This window comes from Zosterops lateralis (assembly GCF_965231275.1).
Source record: "Zosterops lateralis genome assembly, chromosome: 6".
Lineage (NCBI taxonomy): Eukaryota > Metazoa > Chordata > Aves > Passeriformes > Zosteropidae > Zosterops > Zosterops lateralis.
Window position 1 is genome coordinate 15393286 of NC_139761.1, and position 13071 is coordinate 15406356.

General features: G+C 40.0%; 1 protein-coding gene across 2 annotated transcripts in view; it reads right to left on the reverse strand.

Moving 5' to 3' along the window:
• Nucleotides 1–13071, reverse strand: part of UNC79 (unc-79 homolog, NALCN channel complex subunit) — a gene marked incomplete at its 5' end in the record, with an annotated part of 106278 nt that overhangs the window by 67673 nt on the left and 25534 nt on the right. For both annotated transcript variants that reach the window (XM_083864446.1, XM_083864445.1), the window contains 9 exons: nt 1139–1366; nt 2006–2227; nt 3512–3652; nt 4964–5087; nt 5928–6118; nt 7871–8101; nt 11128–11299; nt 11625–11854; nt 12920–12948. In XM_083864446.1, the coding sequence (XP_083720572.1) occupies nt 1139–1366; nt 2006–2227; nt 3512–3652; nt 4964–5087; nt 5928–6118; nt 7871–8101; nt 11128–11299; nt 11625–11854; nt 12920–12948 (1568 nt within the window). The remainder of the gene's footprint in view (nt 1–1138; nt 1367–2005; nt 2228–3511; nt 3653–4963; nt 5088–5927; nt 6119–7870; nt 8102–11127; nt 11300–11624; nt 11855–12919; nt 12949–13071) is intronic.

Below are 13071 nucleotides of genomic sequence, written 5' to 3' on the forward strand. Positions count from 1 at the left end.
GGTGGATTCAAAAAAAGGGACAATACTCCACCAAGTTTGTCATCCTTGAAAGGAATAACAGACAGGAGAAGGGTGTATCCTGCACTACTGTGGAGCTACAGGCTGAGGGACAGGATCTACCTCAACCACTTTCACACTGAAAAATGTAAACTCCAGGCTGGAGCTACTTCTGCCTGTGGCAAGGAGCTCAGGATTAAAGGATCCCATTATGACACTGATGTTGTAAATTTCAGGATGAACTCTGTGAGTGTCCCAGCACCCAAAAGGCTACACTACTCACGAATTCTCAGTTAAGATGAGAATCTGTATTGGAGGGTCATGACATGATTTTTCTAGCACAAGTTATTGAATACCATGTGCAAAATATCTACTTCTAGCATACATATCTAATGAAATTCTGAAAATTTGACACATAAAAAGGCATCATTATTCCCTCCACTGAAGGAAAAAAGCTAACAAAAACATGCTACTAACACGCCACAGCAAACGAGCATCAGAATAAATGGAATGATGCCTTCTTCTCAACTATCAGATGGAACAGTTACATCTAATAGACATCCAGCTTTAAAAAAATTCATCAGACCACTACCACCACAGGAAATGCTCCAATTCTTCTGCAAAGCTACGGAGAACTTTAATGATGACTAGTGACTGGAGAGTACATATCTGGGTCTGATAAAGTTGGATACTCAACCTGAAGTAAATTCAGTTTTCCCACAGTGCTCAGCATTTTAAACAGTCAAGCTCCAACTAAGGCTTGCTCACTTGACAACTGATTCACCCAAAATCGTTAATCATTTCAAAGTATCCACTCTTTCCTTTTAACAAAAGATAAGTATTAACACTTCACATTTTATTTGAGACACAGTAGAACTGCAGTGATGCACTTCCAAAGTGAAATAGCACTTCAGTGTTCATGGGGGAAGAATTCATGGTGGATGAATATTGCCATCTTCCCTGGGTTCTTTGAATCAATTCGAACTCAGGAAACTTTACAGTTCAATGGCATTTTGCTTTAACCTCCCAAGTGTTTCATGCCAAAAGTCAGTGCAGCTTTGCTCCCTTGATTATGATGGAAAGAGAATAGTGAAGGATTTTCAGAACACCAATAATACAGACCCTTTCCTGCTCTACTTACCACAAGCCTGATTTCTTCCTTTGGAGCAAGCTGTTCCAGCAGCTCAAAACCCAGCTGGTAACAAAGAATGCTGGACTGGCACAGACCACATTCAACTGCTTTTTCATCTTTCTGACAGGTGTGAGAACCACCCCACGGTGCCTGAAACACATTGTTTATGATGGATATTATATCTTTTGAGATGCTGTTCTCTAAGCCCAAAGTGACACCATCATCCTGGAGTTCCATCTGAAAAAAAGCCAAAAGAGTAAGGATTTATTATTCATTTAAAAGAGTACAAACTGTCTGCCTCTTCCTACATTTCTGGTAGTTTTATATTACACTACTGGGAAGAATCTGAGATAAACTGTAACTCAGAATTTTTAAATTGCCCCTAGTGTTGAGGCCCAAGCTCAAACAGCTAGAGTAAATAGACAATTTCAAGCACAGAATCCATTAATTTTACCTGGAGACTGTCATCCAAAACACTTGTCCTTCAATTCACAATGTAGAAAGTTAGCTATTCAAAAATTATGCATCTAAACCAAGCTTATCAACAAATCTCTGCCTCTAGTCTGTAAAAATAAACAAAACTCCAAGGAAAAGTTCCTTTCCCTAGTGTCAGGTTAGTATCTAACCTGAATGTGGAGGTACCTAACTTCTTTTAACATGAACCTATAATTTCTATAGAGATAAAGACTGATGACAGCTGTACTGGGATTTAAATGCTTTACACTTCATGCCAGGCCCTTAGCAGAAAGAGAATCAATACAGGATCAAAAGAATCAATGCCAGACCCTAAGCAGAAAGAGAATCAATACAGGAGAATCAAAGTGACTACAGCACTTCAGTGTTCCTTGCATGTGGATGTTTTTCTTCTGCAAGTACCTGCTTCAGGATTAGATCAAACATCAGAATGAAGCAATTAAGATTCATTTCCTCATCTTCACACTCAAAATCAATTGTTTTTTCACCAGGATGTCCAAAATTCTTGAAAGGGCTGTGAAAAGGACTACGTATTGGACTCCGAAATGGGCTCTGGAAGGGGCTTGGGAAAGGACTCAGCATGTTGTGCTGAACTCTGCGCCCAGGGTCAGAAGCAACGCTTACCTGAAAACATAAAAAAACCAACATGTCCAAATGACTGTTAGACATTTAAGCAATCTCATTTTATATGAAAATGTCAAAAATAGCAAGAACTCTGACAGCCTTGCCACTCCATTCTGTAGCTTGTATATTTTTTACAAAATATACAGGTGTCCCTTAGCACCACTGAGCGATAAGATACAATGGAAGTACAGGAACCATAATTCTGCCCAGATGTATACATTCTCTTAAGCTAAGTGGCTGACATCCATTATGTTACTCCTACTAAGGAGAATTTCAACATCAAAAACCAAACTGAAAATTGGTGCAGGCAGTAAAGCAGCCATAAGGTTGCAACAACTTGCTCCATAATCCCTGGGCACTGACTTTAATAGCAGGAGATTAATAAAGGAGCCCACTTCAAGAGAGCTTTGTTAACTAAGGCTGTACCAAGGATACAGGTAGCTGGAAATTCACTAGACACAATGGCAATATGCTCTGTGTGTCTGCACTGATTTATGCCCACACTACAGCAGGCCATCTAAAACACATGAAGTCTATTTTCAGGCCAGCTATAGTCTGAAAGACTAGACAGTAAGTTTGTCCATTTCTTCTGCTTAGTTAAGAAGTAATCATGGGCTAGGTGTGGCAGTGCTCTCTGCAGAGCTACATCAGAAGACCAGAAGACCACATGTAAAGAATCATCAACTGCCTGGATGCTGTAGTTCCTTAAATCTAAAGAATCAGGTCTTTCAAGAAACCTTGTTCCTGGTGTCCTTGAAGCACTCCATCCAAACTACTTGGAAGTCATATCAGACCAAGTATGTGTAGTGCCTACAGATTTGTACGTGCTTTCTTCTAGACAATAAGTCTTTGACAGACAAGTTTAGATCAAATTCTGCATCTCTTGTGTATGGTATAAAAAAGGTAGGGAACCAGAAATAAATTCTGCTCTCTCACCCTTTCAAAACATACCCCGGCACACCAAATTCATACCAGAATACAAAAGGTCACTCTGGATGACCAGCTGTCCATAACAATTTGCTCCTGATGGTTATCAATAGAAGGTGCAAAGAATAAAGAAGTTTGGAAAAGATACCAAGTTCCTACCTGTATTATCTTTACACTTTTATATGATATAGTGACATTAACTGAAGTCATGCTGAATTTCCTTTCATTTTCAAAATGTATAGTGTTTTCAATCAAACGTTGCCATAATGAAAGTGGATTTTTAATTCTTCATGTGGACTTTATTATGAAGACTGTTTTAAGCAAAAAAAAAAACCCCAAGCAGGATAAGTAAGTTACCCTTCGAGCTGCAAGATTTCCTGCCAGTTCACTGACTCTTGATTTTCTTTGATTTGCTAATTCTTTTACAGAATTAACTCCATCAGAAAACATGCTGATTAGTAACTGAAGAGGAACAACAATGTCTAGTTCAGACAACACCTGAGGAAAGACAATAAATAAGAAAGCATGAGTTTCAAGTTGGATCACAAACGCCAGCTACTTTTTTGTAAACATGTAACATATATGTAACATATATGTACCATTTTTGTAAGATATCTGTAACATATAACTCAGTTCAGCAAGTTCTGTGCATTTAATTTTGGGATACAATGAGGTGAGGTGCGAGCTTAGATTTCTGTTAGAATCAGGGCAAAATAAATCAGGCATTTTCAAAATATTTGTTGGCATCCACTTGGTGCACTTTAAGATCAGTTTTATGTGCAAACACACAGCGATGTGAGATTATTCCACAAAAATATTTCTGTAAAGCAGAAGTATTACCAATACTTGAATGAATAACTATTTATTTATCTATTATTCCCTAAAACTGAACTCCTTTTTTCATTCTGAAAATCTGGTCAGAATGGTAGCCTACAGGTGTCAACATAGTGACAGGATTGCTAATTGCACATCACTTAGAGAACATTCACAATCTATTATGCCACCAGCACTCAGATAAATGTAAGCTCATTTGTACTTGTCATTAAGTGTTATTAATTCAAGAAAAATTAAAAAATAAATCATTCTTTACTTGAAAACTCTGTATATTTAAAAATTGAAATTACAATCAGGTAAACTGGTCTTTGAGGAGGCTTAATTAAAATAACCCTCAGCAGAAAAGAAGCCATAATGAAAAGTACAAGTATTATTCTGAGGTGCTGTGGAAAATTTTATATCCTTTTTGAATTCATTGCCCTCAGCTGACATGATTATCCCTATAGCTTTTAATATCAACATTGGGTGAATGCCAGTTTTGTGGGCAAATATAGTACAAAAAGGGCCAGAGCAGCAGAAAGCTTGGTGGGTACAGAGCTAGTCTAATCCAGCTCTTCGTACGCAGAAACAACTACAGCTGTTTCTGGAGTCTGGAACTTATTTTGGAATCTACAGACCAATTTCTGTGGAGACTAAAAAGTAATGCTGTAAAAAAGTCAGCCAACTGACTGGCCCTAAAAACTCAATTGACAAAGATTAAAAAAATTCCCAGGCTTCCATTTTTAAAGAACCACAAAATCATTTAGGTTAGAAAAGATCCCCAAGATTGCTGAATGCAATCTTTGACTGACCTCCACCTTGTCAACTAAGTTATTATTGCTCATGATGGGTTAGCAACACTCAGGGTCTGTCTAACAACCACCCTTATACTGGAGCTAAGCAAAGGGCAAAGGGGGTACATCAGCTTTGGAAAAGCAGATTCTTTTTCAAAATTTTCAGCCGTTTCAGCGTGACTTGTCAAGTGAGGACACTTACATGCAGCCACAGCAATGCCTGCTCTTGCACAGAAGATGGATACCCTGTGAATCGACAGCTGATAAAGCCAAACATCTCCTCCAAGGAGAAAGGGAGAGGACAAAGCTCAGTGTCAAACATTTTACTGAAAAATAGAACAAAAATGTAGCATCACTGAGTTAGCATGGCATACACTGTGTGAGATAGAACAGAAACCTGGTAGAAAGCTAATCTTACTTCCAGCCTCACCCTCCATATGAACTGAGTTGGCTGCTGATGCCACCTGTCCTGACTATACAAGGCCATCTCTGAATGTGGTGATGCAGCTTAAGAACTGACATCACATATGTCTAGATTCATTTGATAGCAATATGTTTTCCGACATCCAATGCAAAAATTGGAAAATTTCTCATCTCACTAGTCCATTACTCCACATTTGCACTAAAGAAGTTTAGAGCAATACTTACAAATATGAACTCACAGTCAGTTTCAGAGCCCTGTCATCAGTTAAAAGGCAATGTGAAGTTTTACTGTCAAAGTCATAAACCAGACATAAAATTATGCCTCCATCACGATTCTTTTTCTGGTGTTTCCTTTGCTCAATAGAGAAAGATACTAGCTAAACAAATACATCAATTCCAGCTCTTCTAATCCCTGCCATTTCTCATCAACTGGACAGGAGGAGAAAGATGGTCCTTCCAACATGCTGCGGGAAGCACACTGAAAATGTGCCTTGCTTACACCAAAGAAGCATCCATGTACTTGGCTCTTGGCACAAAGATATCAGGAGCAATAAAAGAAAACTTTCCCAAAGCTTAAATCCTTTAGTCTAAACATAAGATAGAAAAAAAAAAAATCCGAAGCATTCACTCACTACTATCTATTGCACTCATAGGCATTTTTATTAGTTGTCACCATTTTACAATGCTAAAGTCCTCAACAAACATATGCAAAGCCAGGATGATTCCAACATATGCCTCCATACCTGAGCACTTCCCGAAACTCTTTCAGTTGGTTATCAGGTACTTCTGTCCTTATAGCTTCCAACCATTCTGGCATGATACACTCCCACACCGACTGGTTTATCACATTGTATGGAATCAAGCAAAGGATTCGATTCAGCCCTTCTTTTAACTGGGTTACAGCACTGCAGGATTTGTCCCAGTATCCACCAACCTGTGGGTATTTCCAAGAATTATACTGATGAGCACATTTCTAGTCCCAGTAACATGCTCAGTATCACAAATTTGCTCAGTGTGTTGCAGCCAGGAAATTTTTGGAGGTGATCATTAATACCTTCAAGGCAGGATTTAGAATTCAGCCATGGAGCTCCATTGTTTTCTTCTTCTTTCATTTGACTGACAGTACACAAAAGCATTGCCCAAGATTTAAATGAATTTTGCTCACTTCCAGGCCATGATTCAGTGTATTATTATTTACAGTTCTCAAAAAGGCAAAGATTTATTTGGTCAAACTTACACCATTAATTTTTTTGCTCTGGGCAACTTGTTGCAGTGCTGGGTCTTTATTTTGAAAGACTTGGTCTGTACAAGGTGTTCTTTCATAGGTGTTTGTTTAGGATTTTGAAGAAAGGTTCTAAGTGATGGAAGCAAAAAATATGCTTCTAAGTACATAAATAATTGTCATACAGAGATTAATTATTCTGACTGACCTCGGCTCACATCTGCTGTTCCTGACTAATGGCTCTAGAGATGCCTGCTGTTTTGGCAGCAATTACTGGTAATCTCGGCCAGCAAACTATTTTTCCTTCATTTATCACAGCTAATTTCATGGCTATTTGTCTTCATGTTCTAGTGAAGTCTTGCAAATCTGGCAAGTTTTTGATCTTAAGTATGGCAGTAGGGGGTAACAAAACTCAAAAGAGGGGTTGGATCCAAGAAAAAATCTGTAAGAGATTACAGAATGAGGTTCAATTCTTCCTTTTCCCCTTAACCTCAAAGCCATGGTCTCTTCTGTTCAGTTTCTAACATTTGAAGCATCCATCCACCTCTCAAATTGCCTCAGCTGACCTCAATCCTTCCACAGCCAGGTGTACCTTACAGGAATGGTTCAGAGTAAAACACATATCTGTGCTGCTCTGCACATGTAAGAAAATCCCATAGATTATGTCATGAAAAACCATGAATGTAGAGTTCATATCTGATGATGTAGCACATCACACAAAGACTTTACAGCCCTTCCAAGTCTAGGCACTTAATTTTAGGAAACAAGTCCAACATGTCCTCTGACATTTTACATGAGAGGCTCAGAAAAAGAGTCTTAAAAAAGCATGACTAAGTGGTGAGTTCTACTTCATAACTAATGGACAGAAAGAATGACACTTTCTAGAAGAGGCTGCACCAATGGCTGCACTTAGGCACCTTGGATAACCTTCCAGGTAAATCCCTCTCCATCAGCAACAAGCAAACCATGTCAGACTGGGATCTTGATTGAGTCACTCAAATTAGTTCTCCGAAGTTAACATCAGTATTCCCAGAGTTCCCTTCAGTTGCAACTGTGTGATTTCGTAAACCTTAATTCACAGCTGCAGAGATGAAGTATGCAAAGAGCAAAGAAACATCACTAATGGACAGGCTCATATCTGGGAGCAGGCAAATGATACCTTTTAGCAAAGACAAGTTTGGGTACTTCAGTAGCATAATAAAAATGTGCAGCTCTTAAAAATGTACAGTATCTTTCAATACCTATAATATTCTTCCAACCTGCCTTCACATTAGTGTAAATAATGCCTACTTTCTAACACAGTAAAACTAAAAATGCTATGAAGAGGAAAAATTCCCAAATTCCAGTGCTCTCTCTCCCACTGAGATTTCTTTGTCTTGTCAGAGCTGGGAAAGAAAAGGTGATTTTACTTAAGACCCTAATCTCTGTAGCAAATAAGGAAGCCTTCAGATAAACCATTCTTACCCTGGCAAACTCCATTGGCTTAGGAAGGAGGCACATAACCATGACATCGAACCGGACATCACAAACCGTCTTCAACCACTTGGTAACAAACTGGGGCTTCAGCTTTTCAACCAGGCTACCAACTTCATCATCCATCATGTAAGCTGTAGAGTGAAACCACTGGAACACCATGCTAACCAGCCTTGCTAAACTCTCTGTGGGTGTATTCTCACTAGGAGTGCAAAGGCTCACCTGGAAGAGAGAAACACAAACCAACTTTCATTTCTAGAATTAAAGGTGGGAAATTTTTTGTCTACTATACCTTGCATATTCTCAGAGTTATGGGGATGCAGACTACATAGGAGACAAATGAGATGATCAGCTTTAAGCAGAGGTTGGTACAGGACAATTGACAAAAAATTTCATAACTGGAAAACAACAATAAAAGGGAAAAAAACCCAGACACTGATTTTTTTTGTTTACTTTCAACATTGAAAAAAATCAGTATACAGTGCTTTGATAAACTTTTTGGTTTAAAGTTACTTTTTAAATTAAATTAATTTTCATTTCAGAAGGTACAGTAATACCTAGTAAAATATATGATATACACACACACATATGTACAAGATAAAAAGATGAGTCAAATCAAGAACTTCAAAAATTCTAAAAGAAAATGTCTACCTAATGTAATAAGTGATCTTTACTTTGCAAAAATATTCCAATCTTGAATTTTTTTCCTCATTTGGACATGAATATGAGCTTTAAGTCCTCAGAAATTCCCACATAATGATTAACATTCTTTCTCTCCCCTTCTCCAAACTCCCTAAAATGATACCTGGACTGTAAAGCTGTCACAAATCTGAGACCAAGTTTCTACCCCAGTTCACAGGCCAGCACACTGCTAGGCTCTTAATTACATGATGCTGGAGCTCTTGGTATCCTCTGGGGACAAGAGACAAAGTTTCAAGTCAGGCTGCTACACTAAATGCAAAGAATGGACGACAGGAGATTTGAGAAGCTCCTTTAACCACCTATCAGCTATCAATTGTCATTTCCTAATGAAAGCTGCACTCTCAGCACTTGGAAACCTGAAACTGGTGAGCACTACCTCACAGCAAGTGAACAACAGAGAAATGTTCATGTCATATCTGGAGAAAGAAATGACAGCTCTCCTTCCCAGAGAAACCAGAACCCATTTAACAAATGTTTTTCCTCCATGATTTTTCTTGAGATGTGGCAGCTATCAACTCTCCTGCCAATTCATAGTACAGTTGTCTACTTCACTGCAGGTTGAAGTTAAGGTGTTTGCTTCCTTGTGCTTGGCTCAGTTGAGCATTAACTCAAAGGCAGTATCAGCTGGCAGCCTTTTTAGTAGGAACTCTTGACCCCTATTGAGTTTCTGCATGAAAGATAGTCCTTTGATGAAGGAAAACAGCAAGATTTCCCACAACCTGTGTGGCCATCTCTGTCAATACCCACTACAGAGAGATCAAGAGATTTTACAAGAATAGAATGGAGACTGTGAGTTCTTCCTCCCTGCTGCATAAAGGTACACTTTGAATGTCAGGGATGAGGCATGTACAGTGAAACATAACCTGTTCTGTTAATACTTCAATTCTACCTCTGGAAATATAGACCTTCCATCTTTATAAAACATTATTTGATACAAAATAGATGCATATCGCACAGAAAAAAAAATAGATGTCTTTAATTCCAAAACAACCTTAAATGACAAAAGCCACAAGATGTCAGCAGAATATAAAGTTTATTCATGTAGTCCCTTGAAAATGCAGAGCAGTTTTTTTGGCACTATGGAATTCCACGCCTACCACCCTGCCATCCAGAGATCCTATCTCTGTTCAGATAACGGATGAGGGGTCCTGCTATTTGCCCACCTGTCACTGGATGACTGGAGAGAGCCTGAGAGGAAAGGTGAATTGGAAGGAGCTTGAGCAAAAGAATTCTCCTTAAGAAGAACTACAAAATGCAGTTTTTGAGGATCTTTCAGGCTGCAGGTTGGCCTGCTCATGAACTAGCCACGAGCACTCCTGCTGTTTTGGAATAATCTCTGGTAGCTACTGTGGGGGTAGAACCAGCAGGGCTTCATTCTGTCAACCCACACCAGGTGAATGGAGTACACTAACTGACTGTCCTGGTGTTTAAGGCAAATTTGAGATGAAACTTCCAAACGGGTCCCTCTAGAAAGCAGATTCAAGTGGCCCCTCCCCCAACTGGTTTGGGAAAAGATTTCCTTGGAGAAAAGTGAAAAAACCCTGTTTATTTAATAAGCACACTATTCACAAGCATAAAAAATGAATAATATTACACAATGGAACCTCTTGGTGTCCTGAAGAGATGGCAAATTCAGAAAGTCCTTGCCATGGGGTGTAGCTCAGCTAGCTCGGTCTCTTATCAGTCCCTACTGGAAAATGCCACGTCCTGGATGCCCTGGTGGGCCACAGGTGTGAGCTCCTGGTGTTTTTCTGAGTTTTCAGTCCAGAGCAGAGCTGAACAGCTCCAAGAAAAAGAAAGGCCACAGTCTGGGGAACTTCTCTGCCTCAGCGAGCTAAAAAACTACCTGAAAGCAAAGGAGAGCTCTCTCCTGCTGTCCCTCCTGCAGACAGAACAGTCTGTGAGAAGGAAAGTGGAGAAGCCAGTGCAGTATCTGCAAAGAAACTCCACGCTTCTTCTTTCCTCCCTTTGCTCTCAGAACCAGTCTGAAAGGTGCAGAACTTAATATCCAGCATAAAGAGAACAGACCACTGGGGATACAGGCATCATAAAGTCACCCTAGAACACTGACACAACTTGATCAAACCGACTGCAGGAAGGAACAGTATCCCACTAAGAATCCTCCAATCCTCCACCCTATTCAGAGGTAAGAGAGAAAGCTTCCAGAAAGTGATGTTGAAAGCTGGAAGGTGAAAAATAGATTTTTTGGGGATTGCCTTTTTAAAATAAAATAATGGCACTCAACAGGGGGCACTTGTGAACAGAAGCTGATGGCAAATATAAAGTCAATTAAAAAACTGAGAGTAAATAATTCGGTTTTACACTTTGTAGCAGACTCAGAGGCAGTGAGAAGCTCCATCCAAACTAGGTATGAAATCTCCAAGTTTGACAGCTTCACAGGACAAAGTTTTGCTTACAAATCAGAGTAAGTCTCCAACTATAGCCAAAAAGTGAGGGGGGAAAAAATAAATAAAAAGAGGTAAAACAGACTTCAGAAAGTAAAGGAAAGGCAACCAAGAAGAGAGAAGAAAGCAAAAATTTCTTACCAAGAACCATATTCCAAACTGGCTCAGGAGGCGTTGGTCATGCTTGTCATCATCTTTATTATCAAAGTCTGTGTTGTCCAGGGAGTGATGGGAAGAGGAGAGGCCCATTTGTCTCCTTCGGTTGAGTTCATGCTCCCTCTGCTCTGCATGAAACTCTGCTTCTTTCAGCAAGCTATAAAACAAGCTCGTGGTCAGTGTATGTACCTTTCCTTCAGAGGACACAGGTATCTAATCAAGAGTAACTAGATATTAAGCCATATGATGTCATCACCTTCCTGAAACTAAGTAACATCAAATACTGATGATTTCCTCATCAGGACAACACTCGCGCCTGAACCATCCCCTGCTAAAGCAGCAGCAGTTCAATGCCTGCTCTCAAATTATCCCAGTGAAACTAAAATCCACCTGCACAACATCCGCGGGCAATATTTACACAAAAGCCTGATCTTGGCTCACACACCAACGGCTCACAGGCTGCCCTGCACCCCAGGCATTACCTGATCACGGCCTCCACGGTGCAGACCAGCTCCTCGGCGCCGCACTCGCGGGTGTTGATGGGCGGCGGCGAGGTCTGGTACAGGTGTGTCTCGGCGGCAGCGCCCACCTCGCTGCTGTGGTGGTTGGAGTGGCACCTCTTGCAGTAGCGCACGGGCCGGTTGCCGTGCCGGCCGCAGCAGCCCGCAGAGAAGCATGTGACAACTGCCCTCCTGACGTGGGAGCTGCAGTTCTGGAAAATACAAATGGGCTCATCAGGCCGCAGGTATTGGAAAATGGAACCAGAAACGGGGATGAGAGTCAGCACTAGGGAGCTGCCTCAAGTGTTGGCAACTTCCAAAATCGCTCTGTGTAAGCACAGCTGTGCGCAGCCTCTTGATGCCAAATGTCATTCACCTTCCAGAAAGATAAGTTCAGGACTAAATGCTGAGCCTGGACTTAAATGTCACAGTTGCTCCTCTTCTGAAACACCAAAGTGACATTTAAGTCATCGACCTCAACCTCCTGACTTGGAGCAATCTCTAGATTTTACAGTAGTTCTTTTAGCACCTGCTTATGCTTCAGAAGGTCTTTTTAAGTTGCAGGTAGCAACAGGTAGATCCTTAGGAGTGCAAAAAAATGGTGCTACCGTGCCACAGTTTATGCTATGTAAGGATCTGCCTTATCATAGGAAACTGTACAAGCCTTTGAAAAAAGCACCTAAAATGTCTGCCACCTAGCAATCCAGCCCAACAGAAAAGATTTCTTCACCACGTGAGAACTAGAGTATGTTATACACTGTATTCCTTGCTATTAAAGTCTTATTAAAACACATCAGCTGGCATGTATTGCAAGCAGATTCTTTTTGTCAGAAATCTTTTTAGAGCCAAGCACTGGAGATTTCCATTCCATGTATTTTTAAAAATATACATTTTACAGTATGATTTTTGCCCAATTTAGGATTAATCCAAGACTTCAAGGAGATGAAAAGATATATAAACACTTAGACTTAAAATTCATCTCTTCTTCCATCCTCTTCATAAGCAGAGTTATAGAATACAAACAGAGTTCAACTACATAATTGCACTGCTTTACTAATTGCACTTAAACTAAAACCTACAACTCAAATCAACAGGGTCAATTTTAACAAAAAGAAACCTGCTGCTGCTGCTGAATCATTTCCATCCACCAATAAATGCATTCATGGATAAATTGTGACATTTTGGAATGGTACACAGAAGAAGGCACTACACAGTAATGGAATGACATTACACACAACATCAAATCATGCCCCATCACATAAATGGCTGAATCTTACCTTCTTCTGACATATAGCAGAAATTTCAGCTGTAAGGGGAAGGCATACAAAACATAAACACAAAGTGATGGTCTTTCTGGTTTACTACAGCATCCATGGGAAAGTGGACATCCTGCAAGGGAATCTCTGGGCTAAACTTGTGTTTCCAGATA